Source organism: Bos javanicus, chromosome 4 (genome assembly GCF_032452875.1).
Source record: "Bos javanicus breed banteng chromosome 4, ARS-OSU_banteng_1.0, whole genome shotgun sequence".
NCBI lineage: Eukaryota > Metazoa > Chordata > Mammalia > Artiodactyla > Bovidae > Bos > Bos javanicus.
Window position 1 is genome coordinate 104,613,837 of NC_083871.1, and position 27,644 is coordinate 104,641,480.

At 40.2% G+C, this 27,644-nt stretch overlaps 2 protein-coding genes across 10 annotated transcripts in view; one reads left to right on the plus strand and one right to left on the minus strand.

The window, feature by feature from the left end:
- Window positions 1-4,459: 4,459 nt before the first annotated feature.
- NDUFB2 (NADH:ubiquinone oxidoreductase subunit B2) lies at window positions 4,460-12,103 on the plus strand. Of its 2 annotated transcripts, XM_061414937.1 has the most exons (4): window positions 4,475-4,634; window positions 8,462-8,606; window positions 9,868-9,970; window positions 12,022-12,103. In XM_061414937.1, exons 1-3 carry the CDS (start codon window positions 4,528-4,530, stop codon window positions 9,940-9,942), a joined length of 327 nt encoding a protein of 108 aa, XP_061270921.1. In that variant the 5' UTR covers window positions 4,475-4,527; the 3' UTR covers window positions 9,943-9,970; window positions 12,022-12,103. The 2 variants fall into 2 exon arrangements, with proteins under 2 accessions (XP_061270920.1, XP_061270921.1); XM_061414936.1 differs by having other exon boundaries at window positions 4,460-4,634; window positions 9,868-12,103.
- The window catches only part of BRAF (B-Raf proto-oncogene, serine/threonine kinase), a 178,058-nt gene continuing 157,514 nt past the window's right edge, over window positions 7,101-27,644 (minus strand). For 3 of the 8 annotated variants that reach the window (XM_061414921.1, XM_061414918.1, XM_061414920.1), the window contains one exon: window positions 7,101-9,723. In XM_061414921.1, the coding sequence (XP_061270905.1) occupies window positions 9,479-9,723 (245 nt within the window). In that variant the 3' untranslated portion in view covers window positions 7,101-9,478. The other 5 variants (XM_061414932.1, XM_061414924.1, XM_061414919.1 and 2 more) reach the window with 4 other exon arrangements.

Sequence of the window (27,644 nt, forward strand, 5' to 3'; positions counted from 1 at the left end):
AAATGTCACAGAATCCTGTAGACCCATGGTTTCCAAATTTTGGGGGGGTGTGGCACATACCTTGCGAGATCTTAATTTCCTGACCAGGGATTGAACCCATGCCCTTTGCACCGAGTCCTAACCACTAAACCGCCAGGGAATCCCCCCAGGTATTTTGTGTTGTTTTTCTGTTTTTTTTCCCCTCAAATGTTTTGATTATGTGCCCTGTTGGTAACGGGTTGCATATATTTATATATACATGCACATATAATTTATTTATAAGGTTTATACAGGTTCTACCATCACCAGCAAATCTCTGAAGACAGAGCTTACACTTAGGGCACGTTTCACTGTATCTCAAATTATCCTTTTGATAATTTAAAATCTTTTTTGCCAATCTTGCTAAATTTTATTATAAGGTAAAATGAAAAAAAAAAAACCACAATGATCAATGGTTAATGTGACATACTAGAGACAGGAACAGAGTCAGCTCCACTATTTTACTTGAAGTTTCCCTGTGCTCACATATTAGCATTTAGATACTGTTTTTTTCTGAGCATTCTACAGGGCTAATTTTGGTTAATATTAACAGATAATATAATCAGTACATTTCTGTTAGGGCTTCCCTGGTGGCTCAGACAGTAAAGAATCTTCCTGCAATACTAGAGACCCTGGTTCCATCCCTGATCAGGAAGATCCCCTGAAGAAGGGCATGACAGCCCACTCCAGTATTCTTGCCTGGGAAACTCCATGGACAGAGGAGCCTGGGGGGGCTGTAGTCCATGGTGTCGCAGAGAGTTGGACACGACTGAGTGGCTAACACTTTCACATCCTGTTAACCAGGACTTGAGATTTGCAGTAGCACCCAGCGACACTCCAGCAGTGAAGGAAAACGGGGCGGCCATTGCCTGGCCCTCTGCACTGGGCCAGCTCACAGGCCATTCTCTCAAAGCTGCTCTGACACGTGGCTGGCCCACATGGACTCAGAGCATCCCAGGGTCAGTTTGTAGAGTGGATATTAATAAAGCTTAATTTCTTAATTTTGTTTAAAAGGAATGTTTTCCCCTGCATCCCAGTGGATTCTCCTGCTTGTTTTGGAGACTGCTCTAGACAGTGAGTGGAAAGTCAAGCGTTCCTGCTCTCTGAGTCCTGCTGTGACTGAAGGACTAGATTCTCCCATTCTTTCCTTCTTAAGGATAAAGTTCCTGTCTTTTAGGAAACAACTGAGAACAGAAGTTATCTTTAGATATTGGACAGAGATTCCCTTGGTGCAGGTTTTTTTTGTTTTTTAAGAGGGGTGGAGATGTTATTGGCACTTCCCAAGTCTTGAGGGTAGGGCATTTGAGTCAGGCAGTGAGAGCTTGGGGGCTCCAGGTAACCCTGTTCAGCTCCCTCCTATGGGCAAACCCGCCAGACATTCGGCCCTTTATGCCAAATGCACATGCCTTTGTGCTGTGGGCCAAGAGACGGGGGCACCAACACAGAGCGATGTCTCCCTGAGTGAACACCAGCACCTCTGAACCTTTCTTGAAAGCCAGTGGATTCCATCAACTTACTGTGATAATCATTAGTTATCTCTCACTGCATACACACTACCCACAAATACAGCAGTTTAATACCTGGTAGTCTCTGCAGGTCAGAAATGTAGGCGAAGCTTGGCGGGTCCTCTGCTCAGTCTTGCATGGCTACAAGCATCTTGGGGCTCCACTGGGGTAGGTCTGAATTCAGGCTTACTCATGTAGTTCCTTGTGGGGTGCTGGACCGAGGGCCTCAGTAGCTCAGGAGCCATTACAGCAGCAACAGAAAATGAACACAGGTTGAATTGAAGAGAAAAATGGTTATTAATGGCTGTGCTTTAATATAGGTAATTTGCTGATTTTTAAAATAAGCATCTTAAAAAGGCTAAACTTGATTTATACATTCATCTTCATAAGGAGAAAACGCTACTTCTTGGGTATAAGTAGATAAAGGGGCAATGGGGCATCACTTGGAAGGGAGATCCCAGTTTAGTCCCTCCAAAGTAGAAAGAACAAGGTTCATTTCTGTGTTAAAACTGCTGGAAAGGTAAGTTCTTTCTTCTTTTGGAAACTTAGAGGGAAAGGGTGATCAAGCAACCTTTAAACGTAGAAAATTAGGGAATTCCCTGGCGGTCGGTGGTTAAGACTCAGTGCTTTCACTGCCATGGTCCATGTTCAATCCCTGGTTGCAAAAGTAAGATTCCAAGAGACATGTGTGCAGCCAAAAATATATAATAATAATAATAATAATAAAGAACAAAAGTAGAAAATTAAATAAACATGAAGCCTTGTGAACAAGTTTTTTTTTCTTTCCTCATTCCCCTGCAGTGTGCTTTTCTGAGAATCAAAAAGAGAGCCATTGTGCAACCTGCAAAAGGCAGTCAGGGATATTTGCCCTTGGAATTTTTAGAACATGTCTGCAACACAAACATGCATTGCTGTTATGTAAACAGTCAAAATAGTGTGCTGATGGGGACCCTAAACTTTTCATAGTAAAAAATCAGAATTAGTGATGCAAAACATTAGAGCTAAGGACCGCACAAATGGTCTATAGAACAATATTGTTTTAAATACAAGCCAGCATTAAAGTTAAAAGTTTTTATTTTGTAACTGAGCAAGAAAGATGGGGGGCGGTAAGTGAATTTTAGTTTACCTGAAGAGCTTTTGCAGCCAGGAAAATATTGACTAATAAAAAATTGCTGAGTACATGCTGTGGGCCAGGTACTCTCTTGAATGGCTGATGAAGGGTACTGAGACCTGGAGAAGTGACTTGTCCAAACGGACAGAGCTAACCATTGGTAGAGCTGAGGCTGAACTCTGGATTTTCAGACTATCAAGTTCTTTGGAGTATTTTTGTTTAAGCTGGGTTTTTTTGTTTGTTTGGTTTTTGTGGCCTAGGAATCACAGCATTGTTCTTTCCTGGGAGCAAGGCAGGCAGCTGTCTAATATGGGCAGAGAGCTCTCTTTGGAAGGATGGAAGACACTGCTCTCCCTATTCATGAACATCTCTTAATGGTTTGTGCATGTACTAGGAAGGGTAAATAGTGAATGGTAGTCCCAGAGAAAGCCACACTATTGCGTATCAGCTGGGAAGTCAACTTGCCCCCAGAAAACAGTACATTCTTTCTTACAGTTTATATACTTAGAAGTTAGGACAGGAGAAGGCAGGAGTGGGGAGGGATAGCGGTTGGATGTGCGGAGGGGCATGAGTTCTACAGGGCCAGAGGGTCCAGCAGTAAGTTTGGCAGAAAGGTGTGTTGTTTGTTTGCTAAGTCGTGTCCAACTCTTTGCGACCTCTTGGACTGCAGCACTCCAGGCTTCCCTGTCCTTCACTGACTCCCGGAGGAAGCCTTTTCTCCAGGGAGAGAGGTTCCTAGCTACTGGGCACATGGAGGCCCATTATTTGCCAAAGGAGGAGTGTCAGTTATATTCAATACACTTAAATCCCTAAATTTCAGGTCTATGTTTCTCTCCATAAATTTCCAAATTTTCATGCTTATCACTCAGTGTGAAGTCTTCAGTGCTTGGCAGGTGATCCATTTCAAATCGACATCTCCAAGGTGTGAGGCTGGCAGGTAAGTTTATAAAAATCGAGAATTCTTAGGAAAACTATAACTCATAAGTTGGGACACTAAGAATTTGGGAGCTGGAGTTCTCAAGGATGGAGAAAGGGGTTCTTCAGCTCCCCAAAGTTTGGGAAGTTTGGAGTTCATTCAGGACTTAATAGAAGGCAATATTAAGAGACAAACGCCAAGAATCCAGGGCTGGCTCAGGATCCAGGGATTGGGAGCACCGCGTATATTAGGGGCCTGCTAAAATGCAGATTCCTTGGCCCTACTCCAGACATAATAGCTGGGGTCGGACTCCTCAGGGGATTCTGATACCTCCAGTCCAGGTGCTGACATTTGAGAACCACGGGCTGCGGGTTGGTTATCAAGCTCATGTTTGCAGGACAGCCGTATAACGATGAAGGCTTCAAAGAAATCGTGTAGCCTTTGCAGGGGAGGAATACAGTGGACTAGCTTTGGGAAGGACAGACTGGTTCAGAATGGATCTGGCAGCCTAGGAGGGTCTGGAAGAGTAGTTAATTCGGGAGGAGCAGGCAGAGGGGCGGGTCCGGGTCGGGTAACAGCGCCTAGATCAGCACCGGTAGCAAAGAGCGAGCTGTGTCAGCGTTAAGTTTCTGTGTCCGCGAAACAGAGGGCTCCAGAAGCTGGGCGCCGAGGTCCGGCACGCCCATCCCTGGCTCCACCAGGGCCGTCTACACCCCTGACCTTTCGTCAGGGCGCCACCAGGCCCACAAAGCGAGACCCCGTCTGGTGGCGCGAACGGCGCGCTCAGGCGGCGGCCCCGGACGCTTTCACCTCAGGGAAGTGACTGAGACGCTCCTTCGGGCAGGTAATTACCGCTTCCCCGCCCCTCCCTACGTCACAGGGAGAGGGGGGCGGGTCGGCTCTGTGACGTCATCGGGCGGGTGCCAGCGGAAGTGACGTGGAGCGGCGGTGCGGTCTGGGTAACGGCCGGGCTAACGATGGCTGGCATGTCGGCTCTGAAGCGACTGGCGCCGTTCGCTCACGTTGGTGGCCACCTCTTCAGAGGCCGCTGCGCGAGGGCGGCTGGAGCCCGTGGCGTCCGTCGGTGAGTATTGCCTAGGGTTGGGGCTTCGCCCGCTTCTAGCGGAAGGCACTAGCCTTCGGGACGCCCTCACCTTGACGCCGAGCGGCAGGGGCCGATCCTGGTCTGCGGCGGCCTCCACCCCTGAGGCATGCTGGGACTTGGAGTCTGACGGCGCGATGCCGGGGCCGGGGGAGCCGGTAGAGGTGTCTATATGACGGTCTCGGGCCAGAGGGAGGCTGCCCCCGGGAAGCTGACCAGTTGAACGTGGAGACAGTTGGAGCTAATCTGGAAGCAAGGACAGGAGCTGAGGAGGCGAGGGCGTCAGGGAGAGGAAATCACCTGTACAGGGTAGTTTGAAGCTTCAAGCTTGAGGCAAGATGAGGCCAGAGGTGAGGCCGGAGACCTCGGGTCATAGGGAAAGAATGGTAGAGGCTCCTTATGCGTGGCTGTGCCCTAGCTTCCCTGGTGGGTCGGACAGTAAAGGATCTGCCCGCAATGCGGGAGACCCGAGTTCAATCCCTGGATCAAGAAGATTTCCCCGGAGAAGGGAATGGCAACCCACTCTAGTATTCTTGCCTGGAGAATCCTCTGAACAGAGGAGCCTGGCGGGCTACGCTCCATGGGGGTCACAAAGAGTCGGACACGGCTGACCGACTAAAACACAGAGGCCTGCCTGAGAGATTTCCAACAGAGGCGCTGATCGGTCGTTTTAATCAGATGTCACGTGGGCACGTTTTAATTCTAAAAAGTTACTATGGTTGTAGAGTGGAGAATTAGTCCTCCAAGGCACGAGAGTGGAGTGGGAAAGGGTGGGAAGAGAGCCAAAAGTGGATGTTTGGGCAATGTTGGAAGTGTTCTTTTTAAAAATATTTTATAGAACAGTTTTCTGTCCCTCCCCCCCCCCAAAAAAAAATTGAGAGGAAGGTACAGAGATTTCCCATAAACCCCCCAAGCCACACATGCATAGCTTGCTTCATTATCAGCACCCCCCACCGGAGGGTACGTTTGTTACAGTTGATAAGCCTATGTTGACAGATTATTGTCAACCCAAAGCCTGTAGTATCCTTTAGAGTTTACCTTTGCAACACCAGAATTTAAGAGTGAGCAAAAGCAGAGTCACCCATGATGTAGCGGGAGAAGCCCACTGGAGAGCCCAGTGCTGATGCCAAGAGGGTAGGTCTACCAAAAGCAAGCTGGGAGTGCAGAGAGATTAAGAGCAGGACTGAAAACAGTACACTGGATTTTTCCAGGTGATGTTCCAGGCCCCTCTGACCACGGTCCACACTTTACCAAGAGGCACTGCAAAAGAGTGGTTAAAAGCAGGATTCTGCCCCCAGACTGTCTGTCCAGATCTCACCTCTGCCACGCTCTTGCTGTCTGATCTTGGAAAAGTTTCATGATCTCTTAAGAACTGAGTTTTCTCACCGGTTTAATTGGGATAATAATGTTGACTCCCAGGGAAGTAAACGAGTAACAAATCTCTGAAGTGTTGTGAGTTGCTGGTACTCAGTAAAGACAATACAAGTATTGTATAAAGAGCTGCTGTTATTAGGGAACTGAGACCCAGCTAAATGAAAAGATTGACTTGCCTAAAGCCACGTGTCTGTTATGAATATGGAATTGGGACACATGTAGGATGGAGAGAAGGAAAAGGCATGTGTGACCTGAGAAGGACAGAGATCAAGAGCGTGGGAAGACGAGGGGGTGTTCCTCTTCGCTGCAGTCTTGGTACTTCCATGCCAAGATTTTAATGATTTATTAAAAGTTAAAAAAAAATTAATCTGTCGTAGTTTCTATTTGGAGGGATGTTCAGGCCTATCTAGTTTGCCTTAGTGCAGTTAGCAACTTCTTGGAACATAAAATTAGATGTTTGTGGACTCTTTATATTCTTTAATCATGGCAATCATTATGTCGTCCATCCTTTCTCTAATTGCAGTGTTTCAAATCTTCGTTCAAAAAGATTTATACCTTGCAGTCAATGACCCACTTATTTCATAGTTAAAACAAGATGTAACTCTCACAATAATGAAATGTGGAGAGTTCCTGGGAAGGGGTTTAAACTATAATTTTCAAAACTTATTTTAAATGAGTTTAACTGATGGGCACTTACTACTAGATTGTATCTAAAACTTGTCAAAGAGGAAGCCTGTTGTTAATATATTGAATTCCCACCCCCATGGTTTGTTTACATAATGTAGTATCTCTATGCACAGATAGCTCCTGCATAGGTACTGTTAAATAAAATTGGCATACAGAAACAGTGTGATAAAGTCAGGGTGTAAAGTAGTGATGCTTGACAGAAGCTTTTGAAAGTAACATGTGCGGAAGGTTATTGGTGGCTCAAACAATAAATGCGCATGGAAGCGCTTTGCAGTCTGTAAAGTTCCATACAAATGTAATACCATATTTACCATAAGTAAAATACATATTTACCATAAGTAAAAAATTAGTACTATATGTTAGTAAAAGATTACCTAAAAACTGACTAAAGTTTAGAAGCTGGCTTTAATAAATGTTTGAAAAAAAAGTAATATATGGTCACTGTAAAAAAGGATACATACTTACATGAATACACACATGCATGCAGAAAGAATACAACCCATTTCTTATACCATCCGTAGCTAATTACTATTAATATTTTATATAGAATCTTTCAAATAAAAGTGTTGGATAGATATTTACATAAATATGGAATTAATGTTGTTTGTGGGCAGTATTTAAGAGCTTGGGCTTTGTCACCAAACAATAATAATACTCCAGTGTCCTCATTTGTAAACATTGATAACCATAGATCTATCTCATCAGGTTGTTTTGAAAATTAAATGATAATATATAAAGTGCTTTGTGTGGTGTCTGACAGGTGATAAGACGCTCTGTAAATAGTAACTATTAGTAATCTTTTAGAGTAGAAGAGAATAAAAAGGGTACTGGGTAATATGTATCAAGAACCATGGAAGTAGTAATATTCACAAACTGTAGTGCATTTTGAAGTAATTTTACTGAAGTTTTTGTACAGATATTCATTTCTGTGTCAAACAAAAGGGAACACTGTTTTATAAGCTGATTCTTACCTGGAATGAAATTTGTGAACATGTTTTATATAGAAACTTTCTTTGAAATTCTATATCCATTTCTGTGTAATAGTATATGTATAGCTGCTGAAAGGGACTTGAAAGTAGCCCCGTTAGGTACAACTTACATTATTTACATTAGATTCAAGCTATAATAATTAAACTCCAACAAAATAAAATGAGTAGAGCCCTATGGATGATATCCCACACCTTGTCAACAGTATCTAAATGAAAAAACAAAAAACAGAAAAACTTGTTCAAACTTACTGTTTAAGTCTCTTTGCTTTGTTCAGTGCTGTTGGCTTATTAAAAAGGATCTAAGTTCTCTTTTCCATAAGTGGTCTTTTAAGAAAGATTGTATTACTAATACAGCAGAGGACATAATTTGTCTTTGAAACAGATGCCTCTCCAGAACAAAATTAATTTGCTGATTTGTTTCTCTGGATAAGCTAGTGACCTACTACAGATTCACGATCCCTTAACCGTGTGGGGCCAGTACCCCGCTAATCAGCACATTCATATCTGGTGTAAAACATGTGGATATTCACTGAATGAACATCATAATTAGCCTCTCGTCAGTTCAGGCCAGTTTTTGCCACTGCACAGGTTTACAGCACGCTTATGCAAGTGGAGTATTTTGAGGGACCATGGAGCATTATCCTTCTGTTTTTTTTGCGGAGGAGGAGAGAAAGGTTTAGTTTCTGGCTGTAACTCATAGAGTTTTGGATGAGCTCGAAGACAGGGCAAGCTGCTTCACATGTCTGTTTTGTCATGTAGGGCTGGCGGAGGTGCGCACATTGAGCCCCGGTACAGACAGTTCCCGCAGCTGACCAGATCCCAGGTGATCCAGGCCGAGTTCTTCAGTGCGACCATGTGGTTCTGGATTCTCTGGCGCTTCTGGCACGACTCAGATGCTGTGCTGGTAAGTGGAGGAGAGTAGTCCTTGTCCTTCTGTGGGTGTGGGGAGGGAAGATATGTTAACAGCTTAGATTGTTTTTCTGTTTGTAGCCTGTTTTTCTATCTGGAGGTATGTTGTCCTTATGTGTATGCAGGGATCCTTTTATTTTAGGAAACATTATCATCTCTGACCTTTTCCACCCAGGGATGTACACGTAGATACTGCGTGTCTTACGGTTGCCAATTGGTGGCCGCATCTGGAAGGGAGACTACAGAAGCTAATTCTCTTACCTTCCAAGCTGGGTAGGGGGTCATTGGCAGGTTAAGTTTCACCCTTAAATGTCTTTAAATGATACATGTCATCTAGTCTGTCTAGAGGCCCAAGGCAGCCAGGTTAAGTGGAATGGATGTGAGCTAATTTGTCTGAAGCAGGGAAATTAATTACTGGTGACTTTCTAACATGTAACTGGCCTCAAATGAGCTTTTAATCACATTTGCACAGATGCCATTCTCTAGGAAACTACAGTTTTAGGCCATTGAAATCCATGCTTATTGATCCAGAATACTTTGAATTTCAGTAAATTTAGTTAATTTTTTTTAACGATAGGGAAAAATCTTAAATTTACACAGTGAGTTCTAGAAGCATCAGGTTGATTGGTGTCCCACTTCTCTCAGAATTGCTGTGCCCTCGTCCCCCAGAAAGAAGCTGCCTGGTGTCTGTGGACTGGCAGCACACAGACACCTTTGTCTCACTGTGGGTCGGCTGTCAGATCTGTGTGTGGCTGTCTGGCAGGAGGTGATGGCAGGCCCTGGATGAGGATCAAAGCGGAATGAGCCCACACGAAGCTCCCAGGCCCCCGGCAGGAACGGCAGGACAGTTTGAGACACTATGTTTTGTCAGGGATTCAAGACAACACTGTTGTCAAGGGATTCACAACAATTCAGGGATTCTTGTGACGTGGGGTGTCTTTGAAATCTGTTGTCTCCATTCCCCCTTCCTTCCATCCAAAACTCGTACTCAAATGCCAGCTCAGGCGGAAACTCCAAAATGGCCAAGCTTCTCAAATTCAGGCCGTGGCGCATTCTGAACAGATTGAAGAATAGTTGGACCATCAGATGGCTGAAGTGCAATAGAATTGCTCCTGGGGTATATAAAGGATTATTATTTAAATCACTTGCCCCACCAAGATTTCTTTTAAAATTTAATCAACTGTATGGAGTATAGATTATTAATAGTTTTGTGAAGTATAGATTCTTGAACTTTTTTTTTAATTGATTGTCCTTAGGGTCACTTTCCTTATCCCGACCCTTCCCAGTGGACGGATGAGGAATTGGGTATCCCTCCGGATGATGAAGACTGAAAACAGAGGCTCAGCTCTTGCCAAATGGGTGCACCCCATGTTTCTTGTTATGTTTAACATTTGTCTGTAAACATGTTTTGACTTTGCACCTATGGTGATTCTGAAGAAACAGTGCATTTTATAACAGTATAAAGAATAATTAACACATCATGTCTAACTTCTGCTTTTCCTGTTTTCACATTTGCTGTCATTCTGCCCCTTCTTCCCCCTACACACTTTTAGTCTCATCTTCCTTTTCATGTTTTAAAAAAATTATTTTTTCTTAAGCTTTGTTACAGTTTAGGGTCCCATTTGTCTGTCTATTGATCAAAGACTTTAAGCACCAGCTCTGCTGGCTGGACAAGATAGATAGGGAGCTTGTTTGTAGTTACAAAAATAGTTCTAATTAAAAATTTGAGCATATGGGAATATTACATATTGGAATTGTGTGGAAATTAACTCTTTCAACAGTAAAAGGTTATGGCCCTTTCATTTTCCAGAACAGGAGGTTTTTCTTTCAAAAGGAAGATAGCTGGGAGGAATTCTTTTCCTCACAAATCCTTCAGGGATTAAGACACTGCATGGATAATAGATGTAAAATAAAGCCCAGACTCTTAAAGCTTTTTAAAAGAAAGCACAGGAGACTATCTTAATAATCTTAAGGCAGACAAAAAACTTTTGGAGAAAAGCACTGATTAAAATAAAACAGTAACTTTTATTTAGCCTCATCAAAAATTTATGCTATCACAAGATACCATTAAGGACTGAAATATATAAGCCACTAATTTGGAAAAAATATAGCATCTATATCCAACAAAGGGCTTGTATCTGGTATATGTAAAGAACCCCTATAATCATAAATTAGATTGAACAGTCCAACTGAAAAATGGGCAAAAGCCTTGAGCAGATACTTCACAAACAAAGATACATGAGTGGCCAATAATCACATGAAAAAGGCTCTTAATGTCATTAATCACCAGGGAAATGCAAATTAAAGCTACAGTAAGATATCTCTTACACTTACTAGGATGGCTAAAATAGGACTGACAGCTTTAAATGTTAGTGACAGTTTGGAGCAACTAGCAATATTTGCTAGTAAGAGTGTAAAACAGTACAGTGATTTTGTAGAATTGTTTGGCAGCTTCTAATGAAGTTAAACGTGTATCCTAGGATTCAGCAACTGTATTCCTAGGATTTACTCAAGAGAAATGAAAACTATGTCTCCATAAGAGACATGTACAAAATTTTGCATAATATCTCCAAACTAGACCTAATTGTACATCAATGAGAGAATGGATAAACATATTAAAGTATATTCATTCAACTGAATAATAATTCAGCAATTAAAAACAAGCTATAAGACGATCATTTAGATGAATCTGAGAGTCCTCATATTAAGCAAAAGGAGTGAACGTCACTTAAAAGTACATAATGATTCCATTCATATCAAGTCTACAAACTGGTGAAACTGTAGAGGTAGGGTAGGGGTTATGTGGGTGTATACAGTTGTCAAAATTCATTGAACTAAACCCATAGTATCTGCACGTTTTTATTTTAACTACACCTCCATAAAAATGTAAAAAAAACCATTGCACATTAATAATTGCCATCATTCAAAACACCTTGGAAATTGTTTTAAAGAATATGAAGCATTAAGTGTCAGTTAAGTGTTCCTGTTAAATCAGACTACTAGTATTGCTGTTATTTTAATTAGAAGTAGTTTATTGACATAAAAATTACAGCAGTTTTGAGTATGTGGGGTGGGGGGTGGGGACAAACAGTTAAGCTGTTTTACAGCTTGTTTTGTGTCTCTGGCTTTGCTATGGACCAGGCAGAGGTCCCTGTCCTCACCAGGCTTCTTTGTTTCTCCAGTGTTAGTAGGTCTGCAGCACTAGCCTCTCCTGTCTTCTCATACATTTTCCAATATTCCTGCACACAGTCATTAACATTTTAATGATTAGACTGTAAGCCTGTTGAGAAAGCAAGGTGATTTGACTCCTCTGCAAGGCTACTCACATGATTGATGCTCAGTGAATGCTTGAATAATTGAATGAACAAGAGCGATGGATTTGAAGCTTTCCAACTTTTGTTTCCCTGCAGGAGCCAGATGAGAATTTCAAGAAATTAAGGACATCATATTGTATATTAAAGTTGTAAATTAAAGTGTGTTGGCCAAGAATGAGGAACTGAGTTATGGATATTTCTGATGATGATTTCCTGTGCACTGAACTGCTGTGCCAACTGCTTGTAGCCCTTTTTGTGGATTTCTTGGGTACCCCATGGTATAGATGATCAGTGAGGATCAAGGTTCAAGGAAATGAAGTCACCTTACTTAGGGTCACACACTGCTGAGTGAATGACATGAGGTCTGACCCCATGCTTAACAGCAGTGCCATGCTGCCTCCCTGCTTAGCTGTCTAGTCACATGTACATTGACAGTTTGTAAAGATCATGCCATTTCTCTGCTGCTAGTGTTTTCTTGCCCAAAGTATACAGAGGTTAGAGGTCGGTACAGTCCATCTTGTGTTTATGTATCTCTTGTGGGCTCGACACTGTGTTGAGTCACCATTTGTGGAACTCTTAAGACAGTGTTCTTGCCTGGAGAGTCCCAGGGATGGGGGAGCCTGGTAGGCTGCCGTCTCTGGGGTCGCACAGAGTTGGACACGACTGAAGTGACTTAGCAGCAGCAAGACATGTTTCTATCTAGGAATTCTTAGGGCCAGAAGAATGTGAGATAAGGGTGAAATAGGACAATGCAGTTTTTCAAGAGTTTGTTTCAAAGTACTTTTCAACTTTCTGTAGTATCATAATTCTGAGAGGAGGTGGGACAGAATTTTTTCTATCTACAGATAAAAATATGCACTAGAGTAGCTTAAGGACTTTCCCAGAAGCATAGCTGTTCACATTTTGATGTTTTTGACTATCTAGGTGTTGGGACTGCCATGCTAAACAAGACAGATGAGAACTCAGACTTTGGTAAGGACAGACAGACAAGTAGAAAGTTGCTGTGAAGGCAGTTAACACTGGGTGCTGGGTGGGTCCATGCTGATCCTTTTTGGTGGACAGAAGGCATCTGAGCTGAAACCTGACACAGAGCAGGAACCAGCTGTGTGGGGTCTGAAGGAAGAGTGCCCCAGGGACAAGGAAGAGCAAGGACCAAGGTCTAGGGTGGGACCAGGGTCACCATGTTTAAGGGACAGAAAGTCCACTGGGCTTCCAGCAAGGGAGGAGAGGGTGGGACTAGATGAGGTCAGGCAGTGAGAAAGCTTCTCACAAGTTTTAAGCAGGGGGTGGTCCAACTTGAGTTCCTAGTTCCTAGGCTTTCACTCACCCTTTGTTCTCCCCAGTGGTCAGAATGGGCCCAATGGCAGCAAAAGCAGAAGCAAGTCAAAGTTTTTCACCCTCCCCACCGTTGCCTCCAGCAGTCCTGAGCCTGATGCACAGGTGTTGGACACTCCTGGTTTTGTGTTTACTCACCTGTGTAGGAGTGTGCTGTCTCACCTGGTAAGTATTCGTGGTCTTTAGAAGACCATCAGATTCCTATGTACTTTTTAGGTCTCAGTTTTTGTTGTTTTCCATTGTTGCTCCTCCCCCCATCAATAGAGTTGTTTGGGAAAGACTACAGTGAACTCAAGTAGGATAACCCCATTAGCTTTTTTCCTGAAAAATCAATCAGAATTGCTTGACTTGAATTAAAAGATTAAACTAGCCGTCTTTTAAAATCGGCCAATGTGGCCTCCATATGCTGAATCCTCTTTTCTATATCTGGGCTGTGAAATCACTTTGTGCTGATGCAAAAATTGTCCCAGCCAGCTTACTCTCAAAGGAACAAACCTCTTACTCTCCTCATACTCTTTCCATTTTAGAGATGAGTAAGTTGAACTTCCCTTGTGGCTCAGCTGGTAAAGAATCTGCCTGCAGTGCAGGAGACCTGGGTTCTATCCCTGGGTTGGGAAGATCCCCTGGAGAAGGGAAAGGCTACCCACTCCAGTATTCTGGCCTGGAGAATTCCATGGACTGTATAGTCCACGGCGTCGCAGAGAATCGGACACGACTGAGTGACTTGCACATCCAACTTTAACTTCTAAGTTGAACTGTAGAGCGGTTAGGTAACTTCCCCAAGTTCCAACAGTTAGAGAACTAAGGTTCAAATCCTGGTTGTTTGGCTGTAGGTCTGAGTGAGGTAGGTAGAGTAAAGCTTTGTGATCAAGACCTACCTACTCTTAAGTCATTTTATGTCATGACCTAGAGTGTGTGTATGTGTATACATACATATATAATAGGAAAGTTTTATGCAAACTTACCTGTTATATTTTCATTTTTATTCTATTCTACATTTAAACAAATGGTTGGTTGAGACTGATTTTACTACCCACTAATGGGTTTCAATCTGCAGTTTGGAAAACTGGCACAGTGAGGAACTCAGGCCCTGGAGCCAGACTTGCTGGGTCTGACTCCTGGCTCTGGTCACTTATTTATGGAATGCCTGCTGGGAGTTTGGGCAGATTACTTGTTTGAACTTTGCCTCAATGCCCTCATTTGTAAAATGGATTAAGTAGATTCAATGAATTTGCACATAAGCCCTCAGAACTACATTTGGCAGGAAGGAGATAGCCTAAATGGAAGCAACTGTTATTTCCAAACCATTGGGTCCAAACTAAGTTTATAATGACCCTTGAATCCTAGTTTGACTTTTATAAATAAGCCTCCACATGGAGACAAACTGTAAACATATTTCAGCAGATGCCTAAGCAAGATGCCTCTGCCTAAAGCAAGACAGACATTTAGGATGGCTTTTTCTTCCTAGTTACTGGCTAAAAGAACAAAGTGTTTTATGCTGTGGCCTGGTAGATGGAGAGATGTACCTTCATAAATGGAAAGGTAGGCAGTGAAAGAATTGGTGGCAACAGAAAATAATTGTGTCAAAATTGAACACACGTGTGAGTTTACCCAGTTTCCTATGGAAACCTGAGTGTAAATAACACAACTGATTACCTAATAAAGTTGTGAGGTGCAGAGGTACTGTGGAAGGAATGCTTGTTGTGTGTCTTCTGGGAACTACAGATGTCCTCTTGGTCCCACCTGCCTCTGGAACTAGTCTGTGGAAGAGGCAGACCCCGGTGCCTGTTGCCACCATCTCATCAGGAGCCTCAGAGGACAGCAGGGCATAGTGGAGGAGACGGGAGCTGTCTGAGCCGGTACTGGCCTGCCTCAGCACTCGGCCTGTATCTTCTATCTCCTGCATGAGCAGTGGGCTTGTTGACTGGAGCAGACAGAAGAGCAAGTGGAATATGCAAGTGCCACAATCTCCTTTTCTAGCTACAAATTCAGTACCATGGAGTCCACACCAATTTTTATATCCAAGTTTCACTATAGCCATCACAACCACATAGTGTACTTGTGTGTTAATAAGTTGCTTCAGTCGTGGCCGACTCTGTGACCCTATGGACTCCTCTGTCCATGGGATTCTCCAGGCAAGAATACTGGAGTGGGCTGCCATTTCTTCCCCACCAAGGGATCGAACTGGTGTCTCCTCAGTATCCTGAATTGGCAGCAGGCAGGTTCTTTACCACTAGCGCCACCTGGGAAGCAAGTAGATAGTAGTGATCTTGGAAACCTATTTACTGACAGAGTAGTGATCTTGGAAACCAAAGTCCTGACTTTTTAGTCCTGGCTGCATGAATCTAGCCAAGTCATCCCTGGGGATTCATATTTAGTAGCTGACGAGGAGACCATGTAATCCATAAGACTGAGCCACAAAAGCTTGTTTTTGGTGGGGAGAGGACCATGCCCCATGGCTTGTGGGATCTTAGTTCCCTCACGAGTGACAGAAACCTCACCCTCTGCAGTGGAAGCATGGAATCCTAACCACAGGGCTGCCAGGGAATTCCCTAGACCATATAATCTTTAAGAGCTCTTTTGGCTCTTAATATTTTACAAGTCTAGGAGAACTACATAGCCTAGAGAGTAGGCTCAAACTGTATTAAACCCCTGATACAATTTCAGAAAAGCTAGTATGGTATGTTTCTTTATAATAATAAAATTTAATCACAATAATTAAAGGATTCACAATTCTGGACTAGATTTTAAGGAAAACTATAACAATGCATTAAGAAGTGAATCCACAATTACACTCCATCATGTATGAAGGTTATTTAAGAGTTTCTGTTATGTGGTATTACAGAATTACATTTTTCAGATGAGAGAACTGCAGTTCAGAGAAAATACTTGTCTCAGCATTTTATTATTCATTGGAGGGGCACAAAGATCAGAAACCAGATTCCTCAAACATGTGCCATCTTGAAGACTTCTGTTTATATTGTTCTCAGACACAGGGTTTCCCAGTAAAGTTTCAGAATTATTTCTCTCTCTTCTGGAAATTTTGCCTGGTAATATCACGTAGCGTTGATGATATTCTAGATGTCTTTCAAACTTCATGAGATCAAATGTATTAAGGTAGCCAGCATTAAAATGGGAAGTTTAAAACATGAATGCATAGTTTCAAATACATATATTTCTGCCTACAGTCTGTGTTCCTATAGAAAATATATCTTTGGAAGTTGTGTCAAAAAAAAGTCTGAAAGATACCATTCACAGTTCAGAAGATGGAACTTCTCCAGACTACTACTTATACGACTCAATTACAGCACACCCTTCGCCTGAGCCCCTGGAAGGGGGACAGTCACATCACACCATCACACAGCGCTTGAGGATCATCAACATCAGACAAAAACTGTCACTTCTACAAGAGGGTAACTGGTGCGATGTACCAAGTATCTATCTTGACAACTTACTTTAAATGTATTTCTCATATAAATACCTTTTGCCCACCAAGCAGTAATTGAAATCTATGTAAAATTTCACTATATATGGAACAGTGTACACTTCTCAAGTCCCTCCACTGCCTGAAAGAACTGTCAGAACCCTCCTTCCGTTACTGAATGTGACAGTGCTAGGAAAATAACTGTCCTGATAAAGCCTTCTCCATGCAGTCAATCTTTATTATAGCAGTATTCGCATATTCACATCAAGTACATAGAACTTTTTTTGCCTTTTATATAGTACAGAGTTTTTAAATAACTTTACACAAATAAATTTCAATCTGAATTTCAGCTATCTTTTTTATTTAATTCTCCATGCGTTCTATCCAAACTGAACAATATTTTCCATTGTACAAATTTACATGAGAAAAAACTCCAAAGTACAAATGAAAGGACCTGAGCAGGAAAGAGAACTCAAGAAGTATCAAGAAGTGGGGATGGGAGAAAGTCGGGAAAAAAAAAAAAGATTCAAGCAAACATTGAGGATTAAGGGACAAGGAGACATCATCTGACTGAAAATAAATGTCTTTTTTATGAATTGAAAAATAAGCTTTAAAAATAGTTACTCCTTTGTAATTTTTGCAAAGCAGGAACAGAAAGGTCTGTGGACAATTAAAAACCATCTTTTCACTGGGCACTCTCCAGACTCCATGAAAACTTTTTCAGTGCTTGAGCAGAACTGAACAAAACCCAAACCTTTGGCAGCAAGAGAGGAGAGGAATGTGAATGTGAATCACCATAATGTTTGGTGTAAACCAGGGCCATTAACTTGCTGCAGTTAAAACATGAAGGAGTTCCCTTTCCTCTCTCTTACAGAATTGTCCTCAAAGTAAGAAATAAGTGAAAAGGTGGGGAGGTGGGATTTCGTTTTTCTTGGTCCAAACCAAAGAGCAATCAATCATAACTAATAAATAGAATTCAAAGGGACATATGTCAAACAATTAATTGCAATCTCATGGTTGTACACTGTTTTAGAAGACACAGTAATTGCTGAGCAAGGAAAAGGGTTAGAGTGTGTACAACCAATGAACGAGCTACGTCACTGTGATAGTCCTTCAGATCAGGTGACACGAAGGCCAAGCTGAGACTATGAGCTGTGGCATGGCCTAAGGAAACAGAGAGGATCCAACAAACGCGTTTTTAAATGAAGGAGGGAAAATTTATAGCATACACACACACACACATCCCTGTATGTAAACTAACATAACATGAAGATAAATAAGACGTAAAGGTTAGCCATTTATATTGGTAATTAACATGAATAAAAAGGCATATGTTTATATAGCTGGTTTTAATCAGCTATGGAACATAGGCAAATGCATTGGGAAGGAATGCTTTTTTAAAAAAACCCATTCACAGCTTAGAATAAAAAGCACACTTATTGCACTCTTACATTTTATTTCAGGTAATTACAGTTTATTTCCCACCCTCACATCAATTTTTCCCTACCCCTAGACTTATTCCCATACCTTCCCCCATCCCATTTTGGTCCATTCTGTGTACATCTGTGCCTAGTCTGAGCTTTGTTATTATGCTAGTCTGAGGTTTCTTCCTATGTGACATATACTGTCAAAACACAAGTAGGTTAACACAAATATAACACAATAATTTTCAAAACAAAGCCAACTGACTAAGCAACTTACTCATAACTCTCATCTCCATTCCTGTAAACAGAACACTTCCTCTGCTCTATCTCTTAAGTGAATTTCACGCCCGATTCCCTACGTAGATTCTGCGATGAGAACCAGCCACTTGTGGGTGATGGACAATGTGCTCAGCCTGCCAGAAGAAGCAGATGGTCTGCAAATAGCTTTTTTTTTTCCATATTAACACGAATAAACGTATTTTAGTTGTTTTCAATGAGTACTTCATAAATCTACAGAAGTCTTAAGAAAAAAAGCATCACAAAAAAAACCCAGATATACTCACTGGCTGTGTCCTCATGCACAACTGGCTATATTAATCATTGCAATTAGTCAAAACTGCTAAATAAACATTTTAATGAAACTGACTTAGTAATTAATAAAACTACATTGACACTTAGGTAAAGGGGGGTCAAAAGGTTAAAAAAAAAAGTATTACAAAAACAACAGCCGAACTTGTGAATGCTGAAATAAAAGATTCACTCACTTTTTTTGAGGTAGAGACTAACCACCCCTAAACCTTTTAAAATAAACCACGGTTACCTTAAGCTTTTAGAACTTATGTTTCTATCCTCTTCTACCTTAAAAATACCTGATAGAAACTGCTAATTACCATGACTGGCAAAATTTAGGACTGAAACTCAATTTAAATGTCTTTCCAAATGGAAGTGAAAACTGATTATCTAAAAACAACAAAACAAAGCTTACTCTCTAGTGTACTGATAAAACAAAAATCTTACCAGTATTTTCAGTTTACCAGAGCTAGCAACATGGAACATGAGTACACTGGCCACTTCATTCTCTTCGGGCCAATATACAATCATGCAGAGATGCTACTGCACTCCTCGGGTGCTCAACAACCCATGGCTGTTAGTAACACACCTTAGCGGAGACGTCTAGAGAACCCGCTGAAGCCTTTCTTGAGGGTGGCGAGGGACCGATACAAGAAGCACACCATGGAGTGTGTCCGGTTCACATCCGCCCGCCAGGTCGTTAGCTAGTCTGATGTCCCCTCAGAGAGGAGCCCCTGGAGGCCCCACCTGGCCCTCAGAGCATTTTTGAACAGCATAAGCAGGACAGTCCCACTAAATTTGCAAAACAGTTGCTGAGCTGCAAGTTTACGTTTCAGCCTCTGGAAACTCAGTGTCTAGGTTGGCAGCAGTAATCTGGGAACAAGAAAATCAAATTCTGTCCTATATCTTAATTTCTCCTTTCTCACTAGTTAATACATGTGATTGCTGCCCAGCACACAGTACTTCAGCCCCAAACTACAGCAATTTAAAATGACCGTCACACATTTCTGTTATATAAAAGTTCCATGCTTTGAAGAACCTATGGGAGTAGAAAAAGTTTCTCTAGAAATGTCACTGAATTGTGATTTCAACCTATTTGCTCTATGTGATAAATATATCTGACTATACTAGGGATTATGTACTTTAAAAAAATAATTTTGTTCACTGAAAATTTACCTGTGTTTTCTCTCATTTTTTAAATGTGATTTTGGCTATAAACTCTTTAGTGCATTTATCTTTGCAGTCTAAATTGCACGCTAAAAAATATTAACACAGCTGAGTTAGACCAGGGTGGCTGCTCTCTTCACAAATCACTGATTTATGCTAAATTTTTTTTTTTTTTATTGCATCATGAAGGCACAGTAAGATCATTTGGCAAATTGTCAAGGTATTTTTCTAACGCCTTACCTACACCATTTCAATGTATGACCTGTAAGCTATTTGCTGTTTATACTCATAGTAAACTTCCCATGTCTGGCTATGGTTTGTTTGGTTTGTTTTGCTTTTTAATAGCCTAATAGTTGGAATCACTAGTTTGAAAGTGCTGATATTCTAGCACTCACAATGCCAGTTTGGACAAAGAAGAGAATCCTGAAAAATGGTTCATCATTCTACCCTCTTAACTGGGCAGTCTCTCAACAGGAAAATCTGTGCATGTGATGAAGCTGTGGCTAACTCATTATGAAGATGTACTTACTGTCTCGCTAAAAGCCTACCGAAAATTAAAATTATATCTGTTAGTCAAGTGTTACCATTAACTATTTAATTTCATGTAACCGATTTAAGATTAAGATTCTGATACGTACCCCTAAAACAGATTCTGGCACCACTTTCAACAACATTCAGTTACTCTGAGCTACATTTTTCAGTATTACTGCTTAAATGTATAATGCCCTTTAGGACAAAAGGAGAGTGCTCAACAAGTATACATAAAAGTTAAAATCTTAGATCATCTTCATATTCTAGAGCTCCTGACTTTTCATATTTTAAAATAAATAACTATTCATTACCTCATTCTGAGGAGGTAGTTTTGAAGAGGTCACCTGAACCCTGCAATGTGTTTCAAACTAAAGCTAAATGAGGTGTGCACAAGGCTGGAGAGGTGAATGTACAGGAGGGGCAGGTGAGATCTGAGGAGGGGTGTGCAGCAGTTCTAAAATTGCCTGATGAGGGAAAGACAACATTGTGTGATAAAGAGCTGTGACTGCATCAAATAACAATCTAGGAAATATTTACAAAGTTTCAGGTTGACATTGCTGAAGTCTTGAATTCTTTATTACTACACAATGCTCTTTGCCAACACTGACATAAATATAACATCTATCCTAGAGTATACGGGATTTTATCTGCTAGCGTGCCCCAGCACGTCCTACCAGATTTCAATCACAATCAAGGACTGGATGTTAAGGAACCAGAATTTGACAGCTAGACAGAATTCCTCTTTTAAGGTGCACATAAGTACAAATGATCACATTGTATTTTCTATTCACAAATACCTTTTATAAATTGCTTTTTGGTCAATATTATTTCAGTGGTAAAAGTTTAGATGCTAGACTAATTTAATGATGAAAAAGTCCATCAGTCATACTACATATTTTAAAATAATCTTACGGTTGCTCTGAGATTTTTCAGAAGGCGTAATCTTTCCTTATATACACTACAGAAGGCACTGCAGCTGCCTTACAGGAAAGACATAAGTACAGCCTCACAAGCTCGTCAGGGAAGCAGTCACATATTATCCACACAAACTACTCATAAAGTGCTCTGCACAACAAAGAGTTCCTCCTTGTATTTTCTTAGGAGCTCAACACGCCTATCTATAGTCTAAGCCAAAAAAAAAAGGCATACAAAACTCAGGGGAAATTCCTTTTCCATGTCATTTGTAAACTAGAGAAAAAAGAATTTGATGGAGAAAAGAAGAAAAAAGGAAAGCTAAAATTTTGTTATTTTTTGAGGGCACTATACAAATCTCTGAATACCCTGAGCCTGGCTTCTGGGCACAGATTCATTTGAGATCAAATCTATTTCCCTTTTTCAAATCAGACAGCAATCTATTCTAAAACAGAAAGGAAGAAGAAAGCGTTATCACCTTGAATTTTGAAAATGCCAACGCTAAGCTTCCTCTATAACTAGCTCCTCCTGAGCAGCTCCTGCCCAGCTGAGGGAGGGGGCCCTGCCTGAGAGCTCCTGGCTCTTCCCAACCTCGGAAAAGGTAACATAAGCATGTTCATGTTCAAAAGCATCTATGGGGACAAATTTAAAAAGAAAAATAGACTGCTTTTAAAAGAGATGCAGCATTATATTATGCACACAGATGCTCTTCAAATCAGCATGAATCCATTTTTACTATTTCTGAATTTTGTAGGATCTTGCTCTACTCACAAAGACTTAAGAACTCATTGCTTTTCAAACTCATTAATAACTTGAGGATTATTTTCCACTTGCATGGAATTTTCAGTAGGCCCTCCTCTGAAATGTAGGTATTGTAGCAAAAATAATGGCAGTAGGCTGAAAGACACCGGGGCAATTTACAATTTGAAAACTTTAAATAATTTCTAATTCCCTGATTTATTTTATAGGTTCTGCCTAATATTGTTCAGGTCCCTTACTACATAGCTTGGCTGGGCACATTTGATTTGATTTATATTCCTAAATCTTGATGAGAGAGTCTACATTCATGATAAGGGAGGTACTGGCCAGGAACACATCCAGAGTCACTTTCTTTGCTACTACTGTGATTTACGCCACACTTTAGTAAAGGCTGAGGGAAGTTATGATTAGGTTATATTCTCCAGTTATAAAGAACAAAGTTCTTAATTACTCCACAGCGGTTCTTTACTGATGTTAATCTTTACACATCCTCCCTCAGTCCCAATACACCTAAAATTGGTCTATTCTCTGCCTGGGGAGGAACTCAGCTGCCAAATTAACCAACCTTTTGAAGATCAGGCTTGGGAAAAAAGGAAGGAGGAGAATGAATGAGGACACCACCATTTTTATTTGAGGTTGCATATTCTAGATAAAAGACTAGGAAGAAGATGTAGGACGTAGTGTAGGAGTAAGTTGGAAGAAACAATGAGGTATTAGTAAAGATGTTAGTATGGATCCAGCAAGTACCATTAATTTAAAAATTATAAATATTTGTCATTAGGCTAAGACTCCCCATATATTTATGTAGAGAAAAGGGTAATGATCTTTCTTTAAAAGCTGCTTATGTAACAAAAATACAATTTTCCAGGATATATAATTCTAGTGGGAAGTAATATTATTTTACTCCAATTCAACCTGAAAATTATTTTCTTTTTTTAATAAAAATATAATAGAAGAAACTCAGAAATTAAAACTTGTACCTTACATTTAAATTACATAAATGTCTCACATTCAAAACTGTTATCAAGCAGTTTTGTAGGCTTTTAATTAGATACAGGCATTTTGTGCCCTGGACAAAGTAACCACATAAGTACTTGGTGACTAATTGGAAGAGCTTAGGAGGAAGATATCAATTGTATTTTCCTGAGAACTTGCTACATGGTGGAGAAAAAAAAAAACCCAAACACTCGTCTTCATTGCTGGACCCAATGGGAAAAGAAGGCGATGCGTGCCAGCGCTTCCGGCTGGCCAAGCCAAGGCCAGAGCCCCAGCAGCCCAGGAAAAAGATGCAGCATTCCCTTTCCGCCACACCCAAAGTGACCTCCTCACCTCTCACCCTCCTTTTAAATAAAGTAGCTTCATTTTGGTAAAAATTTGTCAAGGACTGAACATGCACCACACAGGAAGGGCATGCTGCATTTTTGTTCCATCCCTCAGAAATGAACCGGTGGTGGCTAGGGAAAAGGGTTCCACAACACAATCCCAGAACAGGAAAGAGAACAAGGCTTGGTGATTGCAACTGCCCCATCAGATGATCAGCCACATATTGATCTGGTGGTTAGAAGGGCAAAGTTGACTGGCAGACTTCCCAGAGCAAATCTCCCAAGCTGTAGCAGCAGTTTCTTTCCATCATGCCTGACCATCAAAAGGTCAGAACTCAGGGTCTCTCCTCTTTCTTCCTGGGAGTGGGCAGACTTGTGATATTTGTGTTGAAGAAGAAACACTGGCAGCAGAGAATTCTGGTTCCTAAAACATTCTTCCCTCTTTTGTTGGATGGGAAATTTCCTTCTGTTCCACACCAGCTTACGCACTGAAAAATTTTAACTTTAAAAAGAGTTGAGGAACAGAACTGTGTTTTGATGTTAACAAATTGTACGAACACAAGACTTAAGAAATAAGAGTAGATGCTGTCATGATGGTGTGGCTACTTGAAGGCTGCAAATTCTCCTGTAGAGGGAGGACAAGAGCTAATTTTAAAAAAGTTATCTCAAATAACCTAGAGACACAGAAAAGCCTCGCTGAAACCTCGCTGAAAGGTGACTAGCTACATACTACAGATCTAGCAACGACAAAAGCAAAAAAGGTCGAAATGAAAGAAGACAACTTACATAATACTACATTAAGTCTGCAGATAATCCCTCAGTTGGGTTTTACATGCTATGATTCTAATCAAGCTATAAACGGTTCAAATGAACAAAATTTCTTAGAAACCAATGGTAAAATAATAAGGTTGATTTGTAGAATACTTTCCCCCCAAATTATCAACTCATTTTCATTATTATAATGCAACTATTAGGAAGGAAGAAGCAGGAATTAATCTTTTTTAAAAGATAAAATTCACAGGTCAAATAATATGTCCACATTACACATTTGACTGAAGGCAAGAAAATTCAGACCTCTCCCATCTGTAGTTCATTTCACCTTTTAAACTATCAAAAAATTACATATAGGCACATGTCAATGAACATCATTCTCAGCATACAAATTTTAAACCGCAAAGACCCTTTGAGGTATTGTACTCTTTTAAGCTTACTTAATTTGGGGGTTCAAGACATTATTTTTCACCTACTATTTTGTCCATACCTTCTACTAGGAACTAGAGATAGGTTCCTCTTATTCATTTCTGGGAGTTGGTTAGTAACTGACAACTATCACAATTTAGTCAGCCTTATCATTTTTCAGTAACAGCAACTTCTGATAAGGATCCAAGCAATCACTTATATGAATACACTATTTAAATGAGGAATAATCTATCCATTTTTAGATTGCTACTGATTTCAACTGGAGAACACTGGCATGTCCCAACAAACAACAGATTGCTAATGATTGGCTGACAGAATCCTCAGATTGTATGCTGATAATATTGGCAACTATTCTAGTGTCTATTATAGTATACCAGGTGACTCCCTGAATACTTTATACACATTTGCACTGCATCTGAGCCTCATAACAACTCTACGAAGTGGCTGCTATTACTTCTTAATTTACTGGGGTTAATTTACTTCTTAAAGCTGGGGTTTAAAGTGGTTAAGTAACTTGTCCAAAATTTCACAGCCAGAAAATGGCAGACCTGGAATGCATAGCTAGGCACTGACTCCAAAGTCCAAGGTCCTAACAATGAACATACCCCTGAACAATTTTCAAAAATGAATAATCTGTTTTTCCATTCTGAATAAAACTACTAATCAGAACTGCAGACAGTGATATTGTCTCTTTCCATTTAAGGATTCCTTTTAAGAAACAACTGACCAAGGTATTGTAAGTCAAAAGATCAAGGAAGGGTAAAAGATTTATTACCTCATATTTAAAGTTAAAAAAACTGGGGGAGTTTGGCACTGATTAGAAAAAAAGCCAAGTTACTAAAACCTTGGAGAGCAAAACATTTAAAGTACAATCATAGGAGGCTATTATCTAAACAGGGACTCTAGAAATATATAAACATCCTTACTACTTTTGCTTATGGTTTTAAGGTTGCTATTTTTTTTCAGAAGTATTCTAATACATCTTAAAAGTAATTTTCAACAGTCTTATGAGCAGTCACCGTATCCAGCAGAATCTAAAATTCCTTAAAGGAAGCCAATGTGAAAACAGGATTTGCTTAACAGAAATCTTTATAAAAAATGGCTAGAATTCATCTATTAAGTAAGAGAATATCAGAAAATGATAAACTCTAAGCTCAACTGTATATACCATGTTAAAAATTTAAAAAAAAACTTCAGATGTTTATTACTCATTTTTACAATCTGAACAGCATTCTATTTGACAAACTTAAATATTAGCCTTAAAACGACACAACCCCACAAAGCACAAAATCTTACTAACAAACTAAAGATCATGCTACCAGAATCTACTGCTTCTAATGGAATAGTTGTTGATTTCATCATCAGACTGTAGGTTGGGGGTGGAGGGTGTGGGGAGGGGATGACAAAAAGAACTCATAGAGTAGGAATTTCTCTGCTGGTCCAGTGTTTAAGACTTCACCTTTCAATGCAGCGGGTGTGAGTTTGGTCCCTGGTGGCTATCACCACACTGTTCACAGCAATATGTGCCCTCACCCAAAATGACATCAAGAAAATTGTTGCTTTCTCAAGCTAAGATCCCATATGCCTCTTGGCCAAAAAAACCAAAATAATGAAAAAAAAAAAAGAACTCATAGTTTAGGTATCAATAAAACTCTACATGTCTCTGAAATCACAGAAAATTTAAGAAAAAATAGAAGTAAAAGACAATAGATATGATTTTGGGAAAACAAACCTTTTTTTCTTGCTTATTCCTTCTTGCATGTCAGGAAATCTCTAAATCCCAACTTCTACTCTATTTTTATTTGATGTAAGAGCCAAATCTGCTTCTGTGAAGTTATTTAAAATGAAACATCTAAATATTCTGACTTAAAAAAAATCTCAGTATATTAATTTAATTATTAACCCAAAAATCAATCAGAGGTCAAAATAAAATTTTTTAAAAACCTCCTTTCTGGTTGAGAATAACCTAAACTCTATTTTCCATTTGGTTTTATTTAGGAAAAAGGCAGAGAACACTTGGGAAGACCCCAAGATTTCAGACACCTCAAATATCAAGTATTTGTTTGAAAGCTAAGGACTTAACTAACTAGTTGTAAGATATTACTAAATAATCACCCTTAATTCCAAAGTTAAATGTATTTCAGTGACTGTTATACATATAATTTGATAAAAATTTCTTAAATATAAAATAGTCTAGGAAAAAATCTAATGTTATTTGTACACAAATAAATCCCTGTTTTAGATGTAGAGGGGCAGTCATTTGAAACAAGAGTAAGTCCCATTCTTTCTTTCTGGTGACCTTTCAGGCAGTTTAAAAAAAATGAGGAACATTCTGGCACTGACGCACTGGACTTTTTAAAATTCTTAGAGAAATCATCACAGAAAAGGTATTTTAGAAATGCTCAATACTTCTCAAATAAGACTATAACTGACAATATGTTTTTTTCATGAAATATTTTCATAATACTTTAAAAAAAGGGTAGATGATTTCCTTACATTTAGACTGATCCACTTGGCAGGAAGGCCATATAAGCTACTGTGTTAAACAGTCACTACTTTAGAGAGAATGAGTTTAAAACTACTTGCTTAGGATTTAAATGGCTGGTACAACAATACAGTAATATCTGAAAATAAACAAACCTGAACTATTTTATTTAAATGCTGTGATCCCTAAATTACTTAAAATCAAGAAGACAAACCTCATTTGTCTTTATAAAATGTAAAACATTTTATAAAAAGGCTGCCTTCTGAAGAAGGAAATCAACTTTAATGAAAGCATCCGAGGGTAACGGTTTTAGGAAAGAAGCTGTCAGTCGCAAGAGAGTGAACGTTGGTCTTTCTGTTTCACTTCCTTAGTCAAAAAGATAAACTCTATGTATGGTTAGGAAAATGTTTTTCTAGTTTGGAGAACAAACACATCTAAAACTTAGTATCAAACAAACAGCAACGACAGAAAGGAAAACTACCAGGTATCATTCTAATGCTTCATACTTCTCTGGATCCATGTTATTTAAATATTTCACCTGCTACATTTTTAATTATCTCCCAATAACATTTCCAGTGGGCCCAATTTGG